The 22,553-nt window shown below is 48.4% G+C and overlaps 1 protein-coding gene across 9 annotated transcripts in view; it reads left to right on the top strand.

Moving 5' to 3' along the window:
* The window catches only part of DNHD1 (dynein heavy chain domain 1), an 83,166-nt gene that overhangs the window by 51,244 nt on the left and 9,369 nt on the right, over positions 1–22,553 (top strand). For 2 of the 9 annotated variants that reach the window (XM_070074263.1, XM_070074254.1), the window contains 12 exons: positions 5,640–5,765; positions 6,107–6,204; positions 6,323–9,212; positions 9,413–9,590; positions 9,752–9,944; positions 10,160–10,448; positions 15,382–16,984; positions 17,181–17,389; positions 17,483–17,777; positions 17,853–17,955; positions 21,950–22,099; positions 22,350–22,532. In XM_070074263.1, coding sequence (XP_069930364.1) covers positions 5,640–5,765; positions 6,107–6,204; positions 6,323–9,212; positions 9,413–9,590; positions 9,752–9,944; positions 10,160–10,448; positions 15,382–16,984; positions 17,181–17,389; positions 17,483–17,777; positions 17,853–17,955; positions 21,950–22,099; positions 22,350–22,532 — 6,317 coding nt within the window. Of the gene's footprint in view, positions 1–222; positions 1,137–1,706; positions 1,915–5,624; positions 5,766–6,106; positions 6,205–6,322; positions 9,213–9,412; positions 9,945–10,159; positions 10,449–15,381; positions 16,985–17,180; positions 17,390–17,482; positions 17,778–17,852; positions 17,956–21,949; positions 22,100–22,349; positions 22,533–22,553 lie in introns of those variants that run through there. The other 7 variants (XM_070074249.1, XM_070074247.1, XR_011388732.1 and 4 more) reach the window with 7 other exon arrangements.

Raw genomic sequence — 22,553 nt, 5'->3', positions numbered from 1 at the left:
AATGCACCAGCTCCATTCCCAGCTGCTCCTGCTAGAAACCCTTCCTTCCTTGGTTGCTCCTCACTCTTCCCCATATACCATAGCATCCTTTTCCCCAAAGGATCAAAATTTCTTTTCTTTTTAAAGATTTATTTATTTAAAAGATTTATTTATTTATTTAAGAGTCAGAGTTACACAGAGAGAGGAGAGGCAGAAACATCCATCCACTGGTTCACTCCCCAGATGGCTGCAATGGCCGGAGCTGCACCAATCCAAAGCCAGGAGCCAGGAGCTTCTTCTGGGTCTCCCACATGGATGCAGGGGCCCAAGGACTTGAGCCATCTTCTACTGCTTTCTCAGCCCATAGCAGAGAACTGGATTGGAAGTGGAGCAGCCGGGACTTGAACTGTTGCCCATATGGAATATTGGCACTGCAGGCAGCAGCTTTACCCTCTATGCCACAGTGCCAACCCCAAAATTTCTAATTTTGTTTGTTTGTTTTTTGACAGGCAGAGTGGACAGTAAGAGAGAGATAGAGAGAAAGGTCTTCCTTTGCGCTGATCCGATGGCAGGAGCCAGGTGCTTCTCCTGGTCTCCGATGGGGTGCAGGGTCCAAGCACTTGGGCCATCCTCCACTGCACTCCCTGGCCACAGCAGAGAGCTGGCCTGGAAGAGGGGCAACCGGGACAGAATCCGGCGCCCTGACCAGGACTAGAACCCGGTGTGCCGGCGCCACAGGTGGAGGATTAGCCTATTGAGCAGCAGCACCGGCCCAAAATTTCTAATTTTAATCATTTCTATGTGGGATCCTGTCTCCTGATGAGAACTGGGCTTGAGCTGGAGTCTTACCTCTGGGCTGTGACTTATGCTCTCGACCTTGCGTTCTGAGTTCTTAGCTCTGTGTTGTGCTCTGACATCCATAGTCTGAAGTTTGAGCTAGGCTTGGCTGGGTCTGGGGTCCTAGATTTGGGCTCTGGACTCAGGGTGGAGCTGGGCTCTGGAATATGGGCTGGACTCTGTCACAAACAAGGTGTTGTTCTGATCTGTCTCTTCTACCTCCAGCCTTAGGTTTGGGCAGTCTCCAGAGTATGGAACTCCTAACACTGGGCCAGCTGCTCTCTTGCCCATTGCTGGAGTTTGCAGATCGAATCAGCCAGGTGGGACCCACAGAAGGGAGGGAGGTAGAGAAGGAGGAAGAGGGAGCCAAGCCAAAACCTATAATAAAATCATGCCCAGTAGTCCCTTGAGATTAGGGGGTGGTAGAAGTTGTGGTATGGGTGAGTGAGGATTTGAGATTGCTAACCTGCCTAGAACTGCCTCCTTAAGTCTCTGGATAAGGAGTGGTGGGTGGTTCCAGACTCTCCCTGGCCCCTGGGGAAGAAGGGAGTGGCAGTCTCAAAGATGTGGTGTGGGCGTACAATGGTAGGTATTCCTAACACTTACTCTGTCTCAGAAGAACACTGTGCTGACTGAAGTATTTTTGGTTCAACTAGAGCCTTGCCAAAAGAGTGGGTCTCAAGGCAGTGGCCCTGGGTCAAAGTAGTTCAATGCTGCTGATGACCTGTGTTTGAATCCTTGATGGTTTCAATTGCTCTTTATCTCTGAGACCTCCACTCCCCTAAGCCATGGCCCAAAGTTCTGCCTTAGACCCATTCCCCAACTCCCAGCTCCTAAGTTACCTGCTGAGCCACTACCCAATCCTGGTTCCTGAGACCCAGCTATTCCAGGTCTGGCAATGTGAGACTGAACGAATTCATGCCCAAGAGAGTCTACAGCGTCTACAGCGGTACTGGGAAATGCGCCAGCTACGCCTCCTCAACTTCATCTTGCACGTCCCCTATGAGCCCCCAGTCTTGGAGCACTCTAAGAGGCAGGCAGTCCACAGTTCCCAGTTGGAGGTAGTGGGCAAGGATAGTGGCACCTTTATCCTCTCAGGTGAGATCCAGCCCATGTGACCCAGTGAGTGCCCCATACTGAGGGCCATTTTCATCTCCCACATCCACCCAGCCCTGCAGTGTTTTCTATGAGCTCCACAATCTCCATCAGGCCCATCCCCCACACCAGCCCCACTCTTCCCACCCAAGGCCTCCTCTGGTAAAGGCCCTTCCCTTTCTGGGTGTCCTCAGAAATTCCTCCTGGTGTCTTCTCTCCACTTTCCATACTCTGTCCTCTGCACTGCACTCTGCTGTCTGATTGTATGCATCATACATTCATGTATTTATTCTTTCCCTCTTGTAATTCACCTGACTTGCTTCTTCTGTGCCAAATACAAGAGACTCTGAGTTTTACAGGTCTCAGCCCTGTCTCTTGGGTTCTTCAGTACGGTGAGAGACAGAAAATAGTATATATGATTGATGGAGCATCTTTTTGTTGTTGTTGTTTTTATTTGACAGGCAGAGTTAGACAGTGAGAGAGAGAGCGAGAAAGATCTTCCTTCTGCTGGTTCACTCCCCAAATGGCTGCCACGGCTAGCGCTGTGCTGATCGGAAGCCAGGAGCCAGGTGTGATTCTCCTGGTCTCCCATGCAGGTGCAGGGCCCAAGCACTTGGGCCATCCTCTACTGCCTTCCCAGGCCACAGCAGAGAGCTGGACTGGAAGAGGAGCAACCAGGACTAGAACCTGGTGCCCATATGGGATGCTGGCACCACAGGCAGAGGATTAACCAACCAAGTGAGCCATGGCGCCAGTCCTGATGGAGCATCTTAATGAGGGTAGTAGAAATAGCTCAAAGAAACAGGGAGAATTGAAGAGGCCTTTCCTTTGGCAGAGGCCTCATTCCATCTTTAGAGGTAGAAATATGCCACACTTGCAAGGTGAGAAGGACATGCCACACAGAAGGGACAGCACACTTGAATGTACAAGCATCCAAGATGATATAGTTGGGGAACTGCAAGTAGAGGAGAAATTGTCTTATGCAACACAATTGGAACTCAAATCAGTGAGTCCAAATTTAGTCAAATAGGGAAATTATCAAATTTGATTCATACATGGCCTAAGATTTTTATTTTAGCTTAAAGCAAACATTCATATTTGCTAACTTTTTAACCTAAAGACAAGAGCTCATCTTTGATTTGGGATTCACTGATAGTTCCCCATGTCTTTCTTGTGTTAATACAGGGTCTGCTATTTCTATAGTCACTCTCTGTAAAGTCAGGCAGCAGCACAAATACTTAGAAAGTTACCTGAGGGGGCTGGTGTTGTGGCTTGCTTGGTTAATCCTCTGCCTGCGGCGCCGGCATCCCATATGGGCACCAGGTTCTAGTCCCGGTTGCTCCTCTTCCAGTCCAGCTCTCTGCTGTGGCCTGGGAGCACAGTGGAGGATGGCCCAGGTGCTCCGGCCCCTGCATCTGAATGGGAGACCAGGGGGAAGCACCTGGCTCCTACCTCCTGGCTCATGGCGCCGGCCGTGACGGCCATTTGAGGGGTGAACCAATGGAGGGAAGACCTTTCTCTCTGTCTCTCTCTCTCACTGTCTAACTCTATCTGTCAAATAAATAAAATTTAAAAAAAAAAAAAAGAAAAAGAAAGTTACCCAAGGCCAGAAATTTTCTTGATTTTTATTATAATTTACCGATTTTTAGAAATTGACTATCTACACCTAATTGTGGGGAGCAAACCGTACTAGACTAAGTTACTGGAATTAAGACTTATTCTATGCATCTGCTCTCCCACAATATGGCGCTGGGAGAGAAGTAAACAGCTTCCGCACAGCTGCCTCCAGTTCAACCAATAAACTGTAGGACTTGCTCCTGATTGGAGAGCAGCGTACTCGGCGTGTGGGCAGCCGAGTTAGGATTGGCGGAGGAGGACTATAAAGGAGGAGAGAGACGGCATGCACCAGGAACATCTAAGGGGAACATCTAGCTGAAGGAACACCTATGCAGCCCCCGAGAAGAGCCGGCCGGCGGTGTGCCGCTCCCCTGCGGAAGTGGGGAATGTGGCCAGGGGGAACTGCCCTTCCATGGAGGTGGAAGGGATAGTAGCCAACCCGGGAAGAACCAGCAGCAAACCCGGGGAGGGCCGAGCGGACGAAAGAACAGCGCAGGGTCCTGTGTCGTTCCTCCATGAAGAGGGGGAGCGACACCTAATAGCATGTTTTATTGTCTCACCTTTACTAAAACCTTCATAGCTGTCATAGAAACAACCCTTTTTTGCTATTTCAGTGGTTAATACAATATTAGATTAAATTCTGTAACTAAAATTATAACCATGACTCACATAGATTTTCAAACACACTAGGACTCTTAGTGAGCACACAGTTCAACTTGTAGAAGCTAAACGTTTGAATCTTCCACTTGAGGACAGTGAGTTTTAGTTGTTTGGGGCATTAGGATATTTTATGGTAATTGGAACATCTACTAAAAGAACTTACAGTTCACTGTGGCTCAAGTCTAGAGAATAAAGGACAAGGGAATGGGGCAGATGGAGCTGCTGCGGTGAGATCCTGCAAAGTTTTCTGGGGCATGTTAGGCATTTGCTCAATGACATGAAAACAATGGAGAGCCCCTGACATGTTTTCTGTGGGGAAATTTTTTATTTTTATTTAACCATATCACCCTAGTTGCAATATGGAGATGGACTGAAAGGAGGCAAAGAATGGAAACTGGAAAATCAGTTAAGAGATAGAGTAACCTAAGTGAAAAGCAATAGTGTCCTAGAGTAGGATGGTAGCAGTGGAGAAAGAGAAAAGTGAGTGGACACAAGCTAATAGGAGTCCAACTTGGCAAGATGTGTAACCGGTCCAACCTGTGCCCGGAGGAGAGTGTGTGTCCTTTGTATGCTAGCATGGGCTTTCTTTGTCTCACAACTTCTTTATCCTTATCACCTTTTCATGTCCAGTACCTTGTTAAGGATGGCTTCCCCAATTTGCATTTGGAGCAAATTGATAAATGATGTCCAGACTCCTTATTCATATCTCCCTTATTAAGGACTCATAAGATTTTTTTGGTATTGACTGATAAATACAAAGGCTGAATATGTTCAGTTAACATTTTCATTTTCTTTCTTTCTTTTCTTTTCTTTTTTCTTTTTTTTTTTTTTTTTTTTTTTGACAGGCAGAGTTAGAGAGAGGGAGACAGAGAGAAAGGTCTTCCTTCCGTTGGTTCACCCCCCCCCCCCAATTGGCTGCTACGGCCAGCGCACTGTGCCAATCTGAAGCCAGGAGCCAGATGCCTCCCGCTGGTCTCCCATGTGGGTGCAGGGCCCAAGCACCTGGGCCATCCTCCACTGCCTTCCCAGGCCACAGCAGAGAGCTGGACTGGAAGAGGAGCAACCAGGACTAGAACCCAGGGTGCCAGTGCTGCAGGTGGAGGATTAGCCAAGTTAGCCGTGGCGCCGGCCCTAACATTTTCATTTTCACCAATACCCAAAGCTAATTATCTCTCCATTTTTTTTTTTTTTATGAACACATTTTAGGCAGACCCTTTCGCCTACCTGTAACCCTGTTTCTGTGCTTTCAGAACTGCTTCTGCTTGACCTTCACCATTTTTCTGCATCATAATTAGATTCATCTTTTACTAAAAGTAACAATTCTACATTGTTGACCAATACAGTCCTCAATGGTAGAAAGGGAATTGGGTTCTTTCTCTGAGTGCATTCTTTTCCACCCCAGTCCCTTCCCTTGTCTCATCCGACTGCCAGCTCAGCCTTTGCTTCCTTAGGCTACAGCAGCCTGGAGGATTCCATCCAAGAAAGTCTTCAGACATTGCTCAACATCCTGGCCACCCAAAAATCAGGAGACTTACACAAAGTAGCTTTGGAGTGGGTGACCATCATGCATGGTTTGGGTGAGTGCAGACCTTTAACTGGGCTGATGGGTGGGCCCTGAGGCAGGCTGGCCCAGAGGGAGTAAAGATGGAGAAAGAGATTGGAGTGAGAGGTGGCGGTTAAGTAGACAAAGATATGAAGGGCAGAGTGAGGAACTCCTTGAGGACTGTTTCTTGAGATGAGGTGATCAGGTCTTGAAGTGAAAGTTTTATCTCCCCTAACTAAGCCACTGGGTCCTGGTGAACCGAGTGCTTTGATTGGGGTGGTTGGGCTACTCGAGAGGTCAAAAGCAGGCTGGACCCCCTTGCAGAAGATAGGACCCTAGTGTCTCCCTCTGATGTTTTTCTGGCTGCCTACACAGGTGCCCTGCTGGACGTGTGGGTGACTTTCCAGCAGAAGTGGATTTTTCTGAATAAAGTTCTGTATGAGATGAAGATCCCATTTCCTAGTGCTGACCTGGTAGGGAAGGGGGTTGAAGCAGAGTGGGCAAGGTGCTCCTGAATAGCGGGGCTCAGGGTGAGAAGACAGAGACGCCACTTCACATTTGCTCTCACTTTTACCCTCTCCCTCGTCACAGCACTCTTGTTTCAAGGCCTTGGATGATCATTATCGAACCCTGATGTGCATCTCCGTAGCTGACCCGATGGTTCTGTCCCTCATTGTGCCCAGTGCCAAGAGGAGCCCTCACTTCCAAGGCCAGCAGCTCCAGCAGCTGTTGCAAGCTGGATCAGCGGAGCTGGAGGGCATCATCATGGCTCTGGAGAATGTGCTGTATGAGGTGTGTGCTCACTTCCCCCGCCTCTTCTTCCTCAGTGACAGTGAGCTGGTGGCCCTGTTGGCTGCCCCTCTGGAGTCACATGACACCCAGCTGTGGGTGCAACGCTGCTTTCCTCATGTACATGCTGTGAGCTTCAAGTCCAATTCAACTGATGAGAAAAATATGGGTGATCAGCAGGCAAGCCCAGGCACACAGACTCAGGTAGAGGCATTTGCTGTGCGAGGGGTGAGTGGGGAGGAGGTGAAGCTGCAGGGGCCCCTTCCTCTGCACCTTGACCTTCCCAAGTGGCTGGCCTCTCTAGAGAAGTGTCTACGCTTGGCACTGGTACACATGCTACAGGACTGTGTGGCCACCCGCCTCGCTCGGGGCCCATCGCTAGGCAAGGCCTTCAAGAAGCTGCACCCAAAGAGTCAGTTGTCACAGCAACTGTATGTCCATCACTGGCTGGACTTAGTGGAGGCTTTCCCATGGCAGTGTGTGCTGGTAGCAGAAGAGGTGGTGTGGTGTGCTGAGATGGAACAGGCTCTACTTGAGGGTGGAATCTTGGTCATGGTGCCTGAGCATATGCACAAGCTTGAGGTACTGGTGCAATTTGTACGGGCTCAGAGGGCCTCCCAGGATGGGCAACCCCTGCTCTCTGTCCGCCAGACCAGCCTGCTCAGTGCCCTGCTGGTCAAGGCAGTGACTCACCGCGATATAGCACAGCTGCTGGAACAACATCAGGTGAGTGACCTGACAGATTTCCACTGGGTCCGCCAACTCAAGTATCACCTGGGTCCACCTCACTTGTTCTCCAAAAGCCCCCTGCAGAATCTTAAGACTATTGCATCTACTGAGTCCTCTCTGTCACCACCTGCATGCTGGATAGATGTACTGGGCCGGTCCTTGCTATACAATTATGAGTACCTAGGTCCCAGACTAGAGCCACTTCCTATCCTGCTGCCTGAGCGGCCAGTGCTGGTTCTGTTATTGGCCCTGGAGGAAGTGGCCTGTGGGGCCCTAGTGGGCCCTGATGGTGTGGGCAAGACAGCTATGGTGAATGGCCTGGCGTGGGTCCTGGGCCGTCAGCTGGTGATGATGCCCTGCTTGCATCAGATAGAGGCCCGGTGCTTGAGCAACTACCTGAATGGTGCCTTGCAGGGTGGTGCCTGGCTGCTATTGGAGGCAGTTCAGCATCTGCCCCCAGGCTTGCTCTCTGCCTTGGGCCAGCGCCTGGATGAACTGCACCACCTCTATGCCCCACTGTACCAGGAGGTCTCCCGAAGCATCAGAACCATAGACCCCACCCAGCCCCAGCTACTTGGCAGTGGCTTCTTTGAGAAACACCAGGTATCCATGCGCCTTGGCTATGGCTGTCTTCTGACACTGCGTGCCCTGGGCCCTGCTGTGCCTGCCAACCTGCACCTGTTACTGAGACCTGTGTCACTGTCACTGCCTGACCTTCAGCGAGTGGCAGAGCTGACACTGCTGGGTGCAGGGATGCGGGATGCCTCCCGCATGGCTACGCGCCTATCCAAATTCTTCTCTCTAGAGCGGGAGCTGGTGTCTGGATCCCTGCCTGGCCGCTTGCCACTGCTCAAGCAAATATTAGAAGATACAATACAAACACTAAATGTGTCCAAGGTAGAACTCAATTCCCAGCAGCCCCGTAGTCTAGCGGCCATTGAGGAGGCTGCCCTACTGCATGCCCTGCTGCGCTCACCACTGTTCAACATCCTTGATAGGGTTCGCCTGCACAACCTCCAAGAGCTGCTCTGTGGGCTTTTTCCTAGTGCCAGCCACGTGCTGGCAGAGCCTGTGACTCACAGGCTGATGAAGCCATTAATGGTGGAGGAACTGCGACAGGTAGGTCTGTATCCTGGCCCTGACATTTTGGGATCCCTGGATCAGCTGAACCAGGCCCTGAGCAGGTCCTCGGGCATTCTGCTCTTGGGCCTTGCAGGCAGTGGCAAGACCACTTGTTGGCAAAGCTTATTTAAGATCCAGAATCGTCAAATAGCCACGCAGGGCACTTCAACCCAGGGCTGTCAACAAGTAGAAATTACCCACCTGTACCCCAGTGCACTCAGCTCCCAAGAGTTCCTGGGGTGGCTAGAGGGCCCCTGCTGGCACCATGGTGTCTTCCCCAGACTACTTCGTGCAGCCCCTCAGTATAACAGCATGGGTTCAAAGGGGAAGACAGAGGAATCAAAAGGGATTCAGCACTGGATAGTATGTGATGGAGCCTCCAGTGCTGCTTGGCTGGACTCCATCACGTGCCTCCTCAGTGACCCTGCCCAGCTTAGCCTCCCCAATGGCCAGCAGATGGCACGACCTCCAGGTACCTTTTTCTTGATGGAGGTGGCAGATGCAACAGGCATGTCCCCTACCTTGGTGGGCCGCTGTGCTCTAGTCTGGTGTGGTGGGGAGCAGACTTGGCAGTCTATGCTTAGCATCTTGATGGCAGCTTTGCCCCATGAGTACCGCCTGCAGCTCAAGACGGTCACTGAACTCAACCGCCTGGCTGAAGTTCTGGTGCCTGCAACGTTCCGATTCCTGACCCGCCAGGGTGCCAGCTCTCTGCTGCAGGTACATGAGCAGCAGGCTGTTTGCCCAGGCGTGGCTGAAGTCACCAGCCTGGCCCGCATCTTACGTGGTCTGCTTGACCCTCACCTGCGCCAAGATAAGGAAGAAAAGGCACGTGGCTCAGGTGGGGAGATGGAAGAGCTGGTCTGGGAGAGATGCAACTCTGGGGGTGGCTGGAGTATAACTGGAACCAGGGGCATGATATTTTGGTGGAGCTGGGCTGGGGGGCTGAAAGTGAGAAGTAACACAATCAACCTCTCCCCTCTCCTCTGTCTCTGCTTTTTTCTGCTGGGTCTCCTATTCTGGGCATGATGGCCATTGCAGAGGACCTCATCTATAGTGATCCTGTGGTCCAAAGAGTCAGCTCCTCAAAAAGCAGCTCTCAGAACAAGTCCCAGGTTGACAGTGATGGTGAGCCAAATAAGCGAAGAGAACATTTGAGGGCTGTCAGCAGCTTTCTTTTTGCCTTAATTTGGGGATTTGGAGCCCATCTTCCTTCCAGGTATCTATAGGGATAGGGGATGTGGGATGCAGAGGGCTGAGATGGACGGGCCCATAGAAGTTAAAACCTGTGTGACAACCCGTGTGGGGTGTGGAGGAGTTTATGAGTATGTCACAGTACTATAACTTCTGACTGTTTTGCATGTGTCTCCATTTGAGCAGGCTCTGGCCCCTTTTTGATACCTTCATGAGGAGTTCTATCAATTGTCTCTCCAACTACCCTGACCTACCACCCTCAGTCTTGGTATTTGATCTACATGTAAGCCCCGAGGATGGGACATTGGTCCCTTTCACTGGCCAGTACCTGAGCAGCCGCATCAAGGGGATTCTGGGAACCTTCCACCCCTCTACTCAGGTGTGAGGACAACTGGGGTTGGGACTTAAGAAGCTACCTTAGGGGTGGTCCATGTTCAAGGTCCTGCTGAGGCCCACCAGCTCTCAATCTTTGATATATTTTCATAATCATAAGAGTACATGATGTGTTCTCCAAGTATAGCTTTAAGAACAAATTTCAGATAGGTTACTGCCCTCCATTGGCATTGCTACAGTAAGCCCTGCTCTGCCCTGCAGACTGAACGGCTCCTGTATGTTGTGGACCTGCTCCTGTCGAGGGGACAGCCAGTGATGCTGGCTGGAGAGGCAGCCACAGGGAAGTCAACCTTCGTTGAGGTGCTAGTGGAGCCAAACAACCCTTATACATACAGCTCCATCCACCCTGCCTTCGGCTCCACCCACCTTCGCCTCCTGCTGAGCAGAGGGTTCCAGGGCCAAACACAAGCCAGCCCTCGGCCTGGGCAACATCAGGATTCTAAAGGCTCCCTTCTCTTCCTGCTGGAGGATCTGCACCTGGCTACTTCTGGTGAGGAGCTGGGAAGAGGGAAGGAAGAAGCTACTGTTATCTCTTGAGACTGTAAAATAGCTAGCAGCATTTTCAAATTAATGCCTATAGATGGATCTTCAGTGTTGTATTGTTTACATCTTCTCATTCTACATGTGCTTCATGAACGATCTCATCTACTCTCATGGCCTCAACCACCCTGTCTTTACTTTCACTGCTAAATCTCTCTAACATAGGCTTCTTGTCAAAGAACCAGACCTATTTATCCAACTAGCCACTGTATGTTAGAGCCTGGTTGTCCCGTTGGCATCTCAGACCCAACTCTGAGCTGAGTGCATCATCTTCTCTCCAAAATCTGTTCCTGTGTGTCCTCACTAACTAGTACCACCAGCCAACAGATCACTTAAGCAAGAAATGCTGTTCACATTTCCTCCTTTCTCAGTAATGTCTAATCACCATGTCTCTTAATTCTGCCTCCCAAATATCTCTCAAATGTTTTCCTCTTATTTTCATGGTTCAGACAATCATTACCTGGAACCTTGGCAAATGCTCTTGCAAAATTGTGATAAGCTTTTCTTCTCTAGCTTCTTACCCTGTGTTCTAACTGGACTCAACAAATCAGGTCTTCTGTATTCTCTGGGATTGCTTTTATCTCTGCCTTCTCTCCTGTTTATTGGACTAAATATTCCTTACTCCTTCCAAGTCACGTAACTCATTGACTCTTCCAGGAGTCCGGGCCTCCAGACTAGGTTAGATACCCACCCCATACAATAACCTGTGACAACTGTTACTATAATAATATGTGCTTACTTGCATGTCCCTTTCCCCACACTTTGAGCTACAGGGGGACAGGGATTTGTCTCATTGGCTTTGATGGACTCAACAGGAAGAAAGTGCTCAATAAGAGTTTGTAGAAGAATAGATAACAAAGAAAAGGAGAGTGATTATGATGAATGTTTGAGATATTGATGTTTAAGTTTTCTAAATTGGCATGCCTCCAGATGATGACAGTTTATAAGTATGGCCATGGGAATGAGCAGGGGTAAGGTACAAGTGTAGGTGTTGGCATCAAGGAAGTCAGTGGGCTTGCAGGGGTGGGGAACCTTTATTCTTCCAAGGACCGTTTGGATATGGATAGCATCGTTTGCAGGCCATACAAAATGGTCAACTTAAAAATTAGCCTTCTATAGATCTATTGAGTTTTGAGTCCTGCCTGCCATTGCCTTGGCAGGACCAGACCAGATCATTCTGCAGGCCTTATATGCCCTGTGGGCTGGATATCCCCTACCCCTGAAAGCACTGGATAGGTCATTCAGCCAAACCTTTTAAGTTCCTCATGTTTTATAGAACTCAATCCAGGTGTATGTACTTAATAATAGCAAGTACAATTTATTGAGTACTACATGTTTTATCTGTGTCATAGTTTTCATAAAAGCATAGTAAGATGGAAAATATTTTAAGTGATTATTTTAAAAATGAAGCAACTGAGACAGAAATTTTACAGTTTTGCCAAAGACATCCTAGCTATTAAGTGTCAGAAGTAAAATTAAAATTCAAGCCTATTTGTTTCCAAATCATGTAATTCTTTCCAGCCATACTATTTGCCTTTGCCACAAATTTACACAAGTAATTAGAGTGTGTACAATAGAAGGGGTAAAGGGTGACATAACTAGACCTGTGAAGAGATTTTGGAACTGAGAAGACATTTCAAAAAGCGGACTGAAAGCATGGAAAGCAGCACTGGAGGGTGAAGAGTATTACACATGGCAAAGTGTAAAAAGTTGTCTTTGGATAATAGTCACCAGCCAGCCAGTATAAAATAAAAAATTAATAACTATACAAAAACCCACATAAAAATGTGACCCATCATCAAGAAGTAGTCTATAGAGATAGTCTAAAGGTTGGATTTAGCAAATACTTTAAAGTAGCTATTTTAAAAAGTATTCAGGTACTTAATGGAATACATAACCTTAATGAGTAAACAGACAAGAAATCTCAGCAGAAAAATAGAAACTATTAAAACAGAGCTAAATGGAGATGTGGAACTAGAAAATAACTGAAAATTTAAAACTCACTGCACAAGCTTAACAACAGGTTGCAGATGGCAGGAAAAAGTCATTGATACCTGATTATAAAAATATTGGGAAAAAAATGGGGCCAGCGCTGTGGTGCAGCAGGTTAAAGCCCTGGCCTGAAGCGCAAGCATCCCATATGGGCGCTGGTTCTAGTTCCGGCTGCTCCTCTTCCAATCCAGCTCTCTGCTATGGCCTGGGAAAGCAGTGGAAGACGGCCCAAGTCCTTGGGCCCCTGCACCCACATGGGAGACCCGGAAGAATCTCCTGGCTCCTGGCTTCAGATCAGCGCAGCTCTGGCCATTGAGGCCATCTGGGGAGTGAACTATTGCATGGAACACCTCTCTCTATCTCTACCTCTCACTGTAACTCTTTCAAATAAATAAAATAAATCTTTAAAAAAATATATATATTAAATATATGGCTGGTGCCGCGGCTCACTAGGCTAATCCTCTGCCTTGCGGTGCTGGCACACGGGGTTCTAGTCCCGGTCGGGGCGCCGGATTCTGTCCTGGTTGCCCCTCTTCCAGGCCAGCTCTCTGCTGTGGCCCGGGAGTGCAGTGGAGGATGGCCCAAGTGCTTGGGCCCTGCACCCCATGGGAGACCAGGTTAAGCACTTGGCTCCTGCCATCGGATCAGCGCAGTGCACCGGCCGCAGCGCGCCAGCCACGGTGGCCATTGGAGGGTGAACCAACGGCAAAGGAAGACCTTTCTCTCTGTCTTTCTCTCTCACTGTCCACTCTGCCTGTCAAATATATATATATATATATATATATATAATATAAATACAACTTTAGTCTAACACATATATAATTGCTGAGAACCAAAGAAAGAAAAAGTTTGAAAGTGGTTATGGGGGAAATAAGAGACTTAGTATATGTATAGGAAAAACATTAAGAATCACAGTTAATGGGGCTGGTGCTATGATGTAGTGGGTAAAGTCTCCATCTGCAGTGCCTGCATCCCATATGGGTGCTGGTTCAGTTCCCAGCTGTTCCACTTCCAATACTAATGTGCCTGGGAAAGCAATAGAAGATGGCCCAAGTCCTTGGGCCCCTGCACCCACGTGGGAGACCCAGAGGAAGCTCCAGGCTCCTGGCTTCAAATCGGCTCAGCTGTGGCTGTTGTGGCCATTTGGGAAGTGAACCAGTGGACTGACGATTCTCTCTCTCTCTCTCCCTCACTCCCTCCCTCCCTATAACTCTGCCTTTCAAATGAATAAATAAATCTTAAAAAAAAAAGTCATGATTAACTTCTCATCAGAAACAATGGATTCCAGATGATGTTTGAATACCATCTTTAAAATACTAAAGGAAAAAAAATAAATCTAGCATTATTTATCTAGTAAAGATACTTTCCATAAGTGAGAATGAAATAAAACACTTTAGACACATTAAAGCTGAGAAACTTCACTACTGCTAGAACTTTTCTTTTTTTAAAGATATTTGTTTTATTTGAAAGGCAGAGTTACAGACTAGCAGAGGCAGAGAGAGACAGAGGTCTTCCATCCGTTGGTTCACTCCCCAGATGGCCGCAATGGCCAGAGCTGTGCCCATCCGAAACCAGGAGCCAGGAGCTTCTTCCGGGTCTCCAATGTGGGCACAGGGGCCCAAGGATTTGGGCCATCTTCTACTGCTTTCCCAGGCCATAGCAGAGAGCTGGACTGGAAGTGAAACAGCCAGGACTCGAACCGGCACCCATATGGAAACTCAGATCCACAAAAAAGAGTGAAGGGTACCAGAAATAGTAAATATTTGGGTACATATAATTGACTAACTTTCTCTTTCCTCAATTTCTTAAAGGACAGTGATAGAGACCAGTGTTATGGTGCAGCATCCCATGCCAACTACTCTGCTGCTGATTCAGCTTCCTGCTAATGCACCTGGGAAAGCAGCAAAAGATGGCCCAAGTGTTTGGGCCCCGCACCCACATGGGAAACCCAGAAGTAGCTTCAAGCTCCTGGGTTCAGCCTGGAACAGCCCCAGCCATTGTAGCCATTTTGAGGAGTAAACCAGTGGATGGAAGATATTTCTCTCTCTTTCTCTCTCTCTCTCCCCCTCCTTCTCTATAACTCTGCTTTTCAAATAAATAAATCAATAAACCTTTTTTAAGCAGTTAAAAAAACCCTTCATTGAGTGATACTTAAAATATGTACATTTTATGTATTTAAATCAGGTCTTAACAAAGTTTATATCCATTTATTTTAGAGGTAGAGAGAAACAGACTGACGAAGAGCTTCTATCCGCTGGTTTATTCCCCAAAGACTGCCGTGGCCAGATCTGGGCCTAACCGTAAGCTAGGAGCTGGAAATACAACCCAAGCCTCCCATGCAGCTGACAGGAACTCAGCCACTTGAGCCATCACTGTTGCTGCCCAGGGTCTTCCTTAGCAGGAAATGGAGTGAGAACCAGAGGCAGGAATTAAACACAGGCACTCCAGTGTTGGATACATGCACTTTAATAGGCATCTTAAGCAGGAGGCTAAGGGCCTGCCTCTAAAGTTGATTTTTAAAAAGTATACTTGTGATACAACTCCACTCTTTTTTACTGAACTGATTGTACTTTTTCCCTATGGTCAGATCCAGTTTCCAAATATCCCAGCTTCCAAATCTTTGTACAGTATTTACTTTCCCTCAGCTGCATGAATAAAATGGTCATAGAAGTAGGATCTGGGGGAGAAGAGAAGAAATGACTCAACTTTAAGGAATGTGTGGCAAAGAGAGACCATTTTACTCATCTGTCACCAATTCCCAACATGTCAGAGGCAGAATTCCTTTAGAACCCCGTGTGTGCCAGAAGCAAATCCAGGAGGCAAAAAGAAGAGGAACAGTGGACTTGTGCATGATCTCACAATGATCTCTCTTATTGCTTTATGTCACACAGACCCAGAGAAGAGCTGCCAACCAGTGCTGGAGACTCTGCGCCAGGCCATGGATGGCACAGTGTATGCCCACAACACCTTGGAGCTGCAGACACTGCAACCTGTAGTCAACTTCCTTGCCACTGCCACAGTACCAGGATGCTGTGAGCGCCCACTGTGCCCACGCCTCTGTAGACTCTTCACAGTGCTGGCCCTAGGCAGCATGACCCAGGCCACTCTGCTGAGTAGGCATACCCCTAGCATCCAGACCTGGCTCGAGCGCTTCCCCTCTATAGAACAGGAAGGTGTTCTGGCCAGAGCCCTGGTCCGGGCCTCAGTGGAGGCCTGGGAGGCTATGTGCAACTACTTCATGCCCTCACCCCTTCACCCGCACTATCGCTTCTCCCTGCACTCCGTGAGCCACCTCCTCAGCAGCCTGCAGCTGCTGCCCACCAGAATGGGTTCTCGCAGTTGCATGGACTGTCTGAACCACCAGGAGCACTTGCGCAGGGTGTCAGGCTTACGGGGCACTCGCCTGACTGTCATGATGGCCATGCGTAACATGGTGCGTCTTTGGTTGCATGAGGCACAGAGAACCTTTTGTGACCGACTCAACACCCCTAGGGAACGTTCCTACTGTGCCGATCTGCTCCTAGAAATAGCTCAGAATGTCTTCTGCTGTGGGGTGGGGCCCCAGCACCTGGGCAAGGACTATGAGGAAGATGAAGAGAGGGAGAAGGTGCCTGAAGTGGAATCTGATGGGGAGTTGGCACAGTGGGAGGATTTAAGTAGCAGTGGCAGTGAGACAGAGGAGGAGGAGGACCCTTATGGCCTTCATGTCACCACAGCTTCACACATGAGTGATCCGTGTCCAGCACCATCCACGAGGCCAGGAAGCAGGGAGACTACAGAAAGCACAAGTCACCAGATAGGGCAAGAGGAAGCCACAAAAGCCTCTAGCTATAAGATCCAGGCAAAGAAGTGTAAGAATGTGTGGCAGAAGGCACCCCAGATGGACCTGGTCTCACCACTGTTGCTGCCCGTGTTACTACTCCGTCCCCAGGAAAAGCCCTCAGACCTAGTCTTCAGTCAGAAGCTGGTATTGGGGTCCTACTCTGACAGCCCAAACCTGTACCTGGAACGGCAGTGGGAGACCCTGGAGGAGCAGCTAGCCACCTCAGCTACCCAGCTGAGGCTGAGCCCTCACCTTGCCCGGTGCCACTCCATGGCACAGCATGTGGCCCGCTTGGTCCGGGTACTGGCCAGGCCCCGGCAGCATGGCCTACTGCTTTCAGGGGCTCTGGGTACTGGGCGCCATACTGCTATCACTCTGGCCACTAGCATTTGCCAGGTCCGCCTTTTCCACCTGCCATATGGGTCAGAGGAGGCTGTTCTCCAGTGCCTACGAGATGCCAGCTGGCACGCTGGCGTATTAAACCAGCCAACAGCTTTGCTGGTTCCCAAAGGTGTGGATCTCATTACCTTTCATCGCTTGCTAGCCCTGGCAACCTCAGGCAGTTTCCCTGACCAGTACACAGAGTCAGACCTGGACAGTATAGAAGAACAACTCCCCAGGGAGAACACTGGTGTCAAACAGAGCATGAAGAAGGAATGCTTGTTGCAGAGGTGAGGACAAGAACCCCAACTTGAGTCTTTGCCCTTTCTCTGCTGTTACTCTCTCCTGGCCAAAAAGGCCAAAGGGAAATCTGTGGGATACTGTTAGGGCTCAGAAGATAAGGGCTAAGGGATCAGCTTTGGACTTGGGACCTGCATGGGCAAATGGGTCAAGGAGAAGGAAAGCAGCTGAGCTTCTGTTGCACAGGTTCTACCAGCAAGTGTGCAGCCATCTGCACATGTTCTTCCTGATTGGAGATGACCAGGCCCACAAGCAGCTGCCCTCCACCCTTTTTCTGAGGCTCCTTCAACTGACCACCACCAGCATTGACCACTATGAACCCTGGGACCAAGCTGCTCTAGTCAAGGTGGCCAAGTACCACCTGGCAGGTGCTCAGAATCTATCCCATGATGACAGTGAGTCCTTTTTACCTGTCCTTATCACTTATCTCAACCAGGTTCTGATAAAGGCTACTAACCAGGTTAATCTCTCTCTTTCTCTCTCTGTAGAGCCCATTGAGGTCCCATCATTTTTCCTGCCCTCCTTTTCCTATTTCCCTACAAACTTACAAGACCAGGTTAAAGCCATGAGCTTTATAGGCTCCTTGAAGTACCCAGACCTCCAGGCCTCAATTCCCAGTGTGGCCAAAGCCATGGCCTTCATCCATCTCTCAGCTGCTAGCTATCACGAACACCTGTGCCCTGTATTGCCACTTGTGACTCCCAAGACCTTCCTAGACTTTCTGAACACCTTTCTGCTGCTGCACCAACAGTTTACCCTGAAGATGAAGAATAGGGCCCAGAGGTGAGCGGCCCCATTCTCTGCAATGTCCCTGCTTCTGCTCCTTTGGGTCTACTCACTGGCACACTGTATCTCCAGGATCCAGAATGCCCTGGAGAATCTGCGCATGCTGATTGAGCAGCACAGTACTTTCACCAGCCTGGTTTTCAACTTGGAACAGCAGCTGAAAGGCTCCCACAAGGTAAGGAGAAGAATGTTGTGAGGCCTACATGCTCGTGTCAAAGCACGGCCCCTAAGGGAGACTTGGGAGGAACCATCCAGGATGAACCTTAGTTCTTGTCCCCCGGAGCCCCTCCCCCCTTCCACAGGGGAATCTCTAATCCTTGTTACTTACTCCATGAGGGCTCAGCTCAAAAGTTTACATGGCTGAGACCAGGTTGATTCTTATCAGACATGAAATCCAAGTGTCTGCTTCTGGTTGACCCAAGTGCCTCGACTGCGTGAGGTTCAATATATTTTCATGGGGGACAGAGTGAGAATTATATTCTCATAGTCACCTCTCTTATCCTCTCCTTCCCATGAATCCACTGTCACAACTAGTTGGCTCACCTCTTGTGGCCATTCTCTTTTCCTTGTCACTGCACCCTTCTTTCACACAAGCACCAAATAGTCAAGGCTATTGTGTACAGGGAGGAAATGTGGATGAGTGATGGCAATACGGGCATCTTGACATTATACCACAGAACCAGAAATATATTTGAATGGCCTTCTAAACTTCAGTCCTGAATTTCCTTACTCACCTCCTCTACTGAGCATATGTCCTAGTGATGAACTTTGTCCTGCCCCTCTCACCTCCCTAAAACCTGCTTCACTATTGTTATCCTCAGTTATTCGGTGTTAGTCATTTTTCCTTTACAGCTCCCCAGATAAATTTCTCAAGCGATGAAGTATTTTTCTAGCCCAGACCCCAAATCCTTTTGCTCACTTATGCAAGACAATCTACATTTTTTAATAAACAGGCCTCTTTAATATCTGGTGGGGGCAGGAGTGATCCTACCTTCCATATCCAAATACTTCCAGTTGAAAATATTTCCCCAAACCAAAGAGAATTTTGTTTTAAATACAAGGAATTTTGAAGCAGCACTTTGTTTTTCTCCCTGCCTCACAAGACTTTGAAAAATGTTCAGGGATAACTGCAGAGAAGAGAACTAGTGCTGGATGATCTGACTTTTCGATTAGACTTCAGGTGTTACAACTCCTAAAGCCTAACTACCCTCTTTTGATGTGTGCTCTCAAGACTATCACCCAGTGTTGTCCAACTGAGGAGGCATGGATATGTTCCTTCTACCTACATAGTTTTCATAGTGTTCTGTGTGAATGGTGTGTTCCAGGGTTGTTATGTTGGACTATTACCCTCCTTTTATCTACCACCTAGGATGACCAACTTAGATTAGACCTCAAGAATCAGTTGGCTTGCAGAAGGAAGGAAAAAAAAATCACAGGACAGGAGTCCCCTTTCCCATGTTTTTCAAATTCTGATTTCTTGTCCCAGACCCTACCTTTTCCCAAGGGGCTTAATACCAAGACTTGTTGACCTAGTTTAGGAGTGTGACTATTCCTTAACCAGTCACACCATACCACAGCACAGTAAGCCGGAATCAGGATAAGAGCCATTCACAGTCTCAGGGATCATTCAGGGATTCCTTGATTATGTGCCCAGTCATAATAGGGTACACTTCTTCCAAAGTTCCCCACTCCATTTAATGGAACCACCATCTACTTAATGATTTAAGCCAAATCTTGGGAATCATGCTGAGCTCTTTCATTTCTTTTCTCTCTCATATTCAAATGGTACATTTAGTCAACAAAAATCTAGCTGTACTCAACAAAAATTAATTGAATCACACTTGTCCAGGCACTCACTAATATTTTCTGAGGTGGCTATCTTTCCCCCATTAAAAAAAAAAATGTACAGATTTGGAAGCAGAGTTACAGAGAGAGAGAGAGAGATTTTTTATCCACTGGTTCACTTTTCTAAATGCTATAGCAGCCAGGGCTGGGCCAAGCTGAGGCCAGGAGCCAGGAACCTCATCCAGATCTCCCACATGGGTAGCAGGAACCCAAGCACTTGGGCCATCTTCCTCTACCTTCCCAGGCACATTAGCAGGGTGCTAGAATGGAAGAGGAATGACCAGGACTCATGTTGGTGCCTTAACCAACTGCTGGTGGCTTAACCCACTGCTTCACAACACTGGCCCCTCCTCCATTTTACAGATGAGAAAACAGAGATCCAGAGAAGTTAGGGAAGTCTAACCAATAAGGTTTTGATAAGGAGTAGGCTAGATCTTACATAGAAGGCATTTAAAAATGTTGACACATAGTAAGAGCTCAATAAGCATTAGTTACTATTAACACTAGATTATGTTGCCTCCTAAGATAAGATAAGGCACTCCTTGCCTTCAAGCGCCTACTGGCAATTACAAAACAGTATGTTATGGCAGAGAAGGTCTGGAGTACTCTGAAGTATCCAAAAAAAAAAAAAAAAAAAAAAAAGCTTTCTAGGAAAAGCATAGTGTCCTAATATGTAGCATAGAGCGTGTGTAGAACATGGTGGAGGCTCCAAAGCATTCCTTAAATACATAGACAAGTGAGTGAAGTACATCAAAAGTTATGCTTGAAGGTGAGGTAAGATTTGGCCAGGTGTAAGAGGGGACAAAGAGAAAGAATGTCCCAGGCTGAAGTAACAGCATGAGCAAAGGCCCAGAGGCAGGATAATGTGGAGGAACAGAATTCAGGAATGGCTGAAGACAAGTGCTGAGAGAGTAGAGAAGTGAGTTGGAAAGATGAGCAGACACCTGGGCACAAAGGCATCATCAACCAAAGGGAGTAGTGACAAGTGGCAAGTGTCATGATGATGATGACAATTTGGTTTTAAAAAGTCGAATCAAGCTTCAGCATAGGGAGTGGATTAAAGGAGGGGAATAAGAGTAGACACAGAGAGCAGTAAGGAAGCTGGTGTAGAAAGTCAGGACAGAGAGCATGAGTGAGAATTACAGATGATAGGAATGCAAGTGGATGTGAGACATTTAGGAGGTAGAATGAAACTAGGTGTCAAAGATGCACTGGGTTTAGGGAAATAGAGGAGCTGGAGTAAAGGTAACAAAGTAGGTTTCCTGCTTGGGAAGATTGATTGTTTTGGCATGGCTTGTCTGAGAAAATGAGCACACAGGGGCAGAGTGAAAGCTGAACAGATAGCACCAATACCTTCATGTTGGGGCATGTTGAGTCTGGGGGGCCTGTGAGACATCCAAGGGGAGATTTCCACTAAGCAGATGGAAACACCACGGATGTCTAGTGAGAGAACCAATCTGGAGAGGAAGATCCGGCAGTTGTTAGAATCTAAGTGGTAATCATGACCATGAGATTCAGGAGGGCGTGTAGAAGCATAGGATGAAATAAACAGCTGAGGAATAGGGAAGGGTGGTAGAGGAAAAGACTAAGGAAGAGCAGCCACAGAAGTCGGAGAAGGTCCAAGGAGTACACATTATCATACAGGCCCAGGGAGAAGAATGCCTCAAGGAGGGCACTGTCTGCTGTGGAAACAGTTATAGTGGGTGGAGTAAGATAAGGGGCGCAACATAATAATTACACACTTAGGCCTTGGATTCAGGTTGCCTGGGCCTGTGTGGTGTAGCAGCTGCAGGAGAAGCATCCACCTGCTTGGGGCTATATTAATAGAAGTGTAACTTGGGGCCAGCATGTGGCACAGTGGTTGAGCCACCATTTGTGGCACCAGCATCCCATCTGAGTGCCTGTTCAAATTCTAGCTGCTCCACTTCTGATCCAGCTCCATACTAATGTGCCTGTGAAAGCAGCAGAAAATGGCCCAAGTATTTGGGCCCCTGCCCACCATGTGGAGACCAAGATGGAGTTTCCAGGCTCCTGGCTTTAATTTCACCCAGGCCTGGCCATTGCAGTCATTTGGGGAGTGAACCAGCAGACAGAAGTCTCTCTCTCTTTCCAATAAATAATAAACAAATGTGTTTTAAAAATACAGAGGTATAACTCACAGAATAGTAAATGACAGATCCAGGGCTCAGACTACTTGGAATCCAACTTGGTCACCCTATGAAGTGAGGAGAATTCTGGGGTCTCAAGCTCCTAGGACCTCCTTTTTGGGGTGGTACCACATGACCCAGGACCTGGGGCTGCAAGGTCTGGACTTCTGTTCACAGAACGTCAGCACATTTCAGCAGCAACTAGAGCAGAGCAAGCTTCTGTACAAGCAACAGTTGTTAGAGTGTCGGCACCAGGAGAACCTCATCGAGAACCTGATTAAGCAGCGGGATGCCCTGCGGGCTCAGCATGAGGCTTTCCTGGAGCAGGTGGGTTCTTCCTGCTTCCTGCCCTACACGGCTCTGTTGGGAGAGGCCAACTCCACATGGGATGCCCAGAGGAGAGGCTAGAGTGACTCATCATACAGTCTCCTGGCGGGGAGGGGACAAAGGTATAGGATCGCTTAGGGAGTGACCCCTGATGGAAACTCCTAGGAGGAGATGATCCTGCCTGGAAACACCTTGAAGAGAGAGCAAAACATCTCAGGAGCTCATTTCAGAATGTATTTCTCTCATGTAGATGGGCAAGGCATTTCTGGGGCCTTTGAGCCAGCTGCAGGTAACTGACTTTGAGGAGATACGGAGCTATCGATCACCACCAGAATCTGTGGTCCGAGTGACAGATGCACTGTGTGACCTCTTCCACCGTGACACCGGCTGGGCCAGTGCCAAGCAACTGCTATGCACTGAGGATTTTTATCAGGTAAGGAAGGTGGGCCGCGGT

Source organism: Oryctolagus cuniculus, chromosome 1 (assembly GCF_964237555.1).
Source record: "Oryctolagus cuniculus chromosome 1, mOryCun1.1, whole genome shotgun sequence".
Taxonomy (NCBI): Eukaryota; Metazoa; Chordata; class Mammalia; order Lagomorpha; family Leporidae; genus Oryctolagus; species Oryctolagus cuniculus.
The sequence above is the reverse complement of the archived record's forward strand: the minus strand, read 5'-3'. Positions and strand labels throughout refer to the sequence as shown.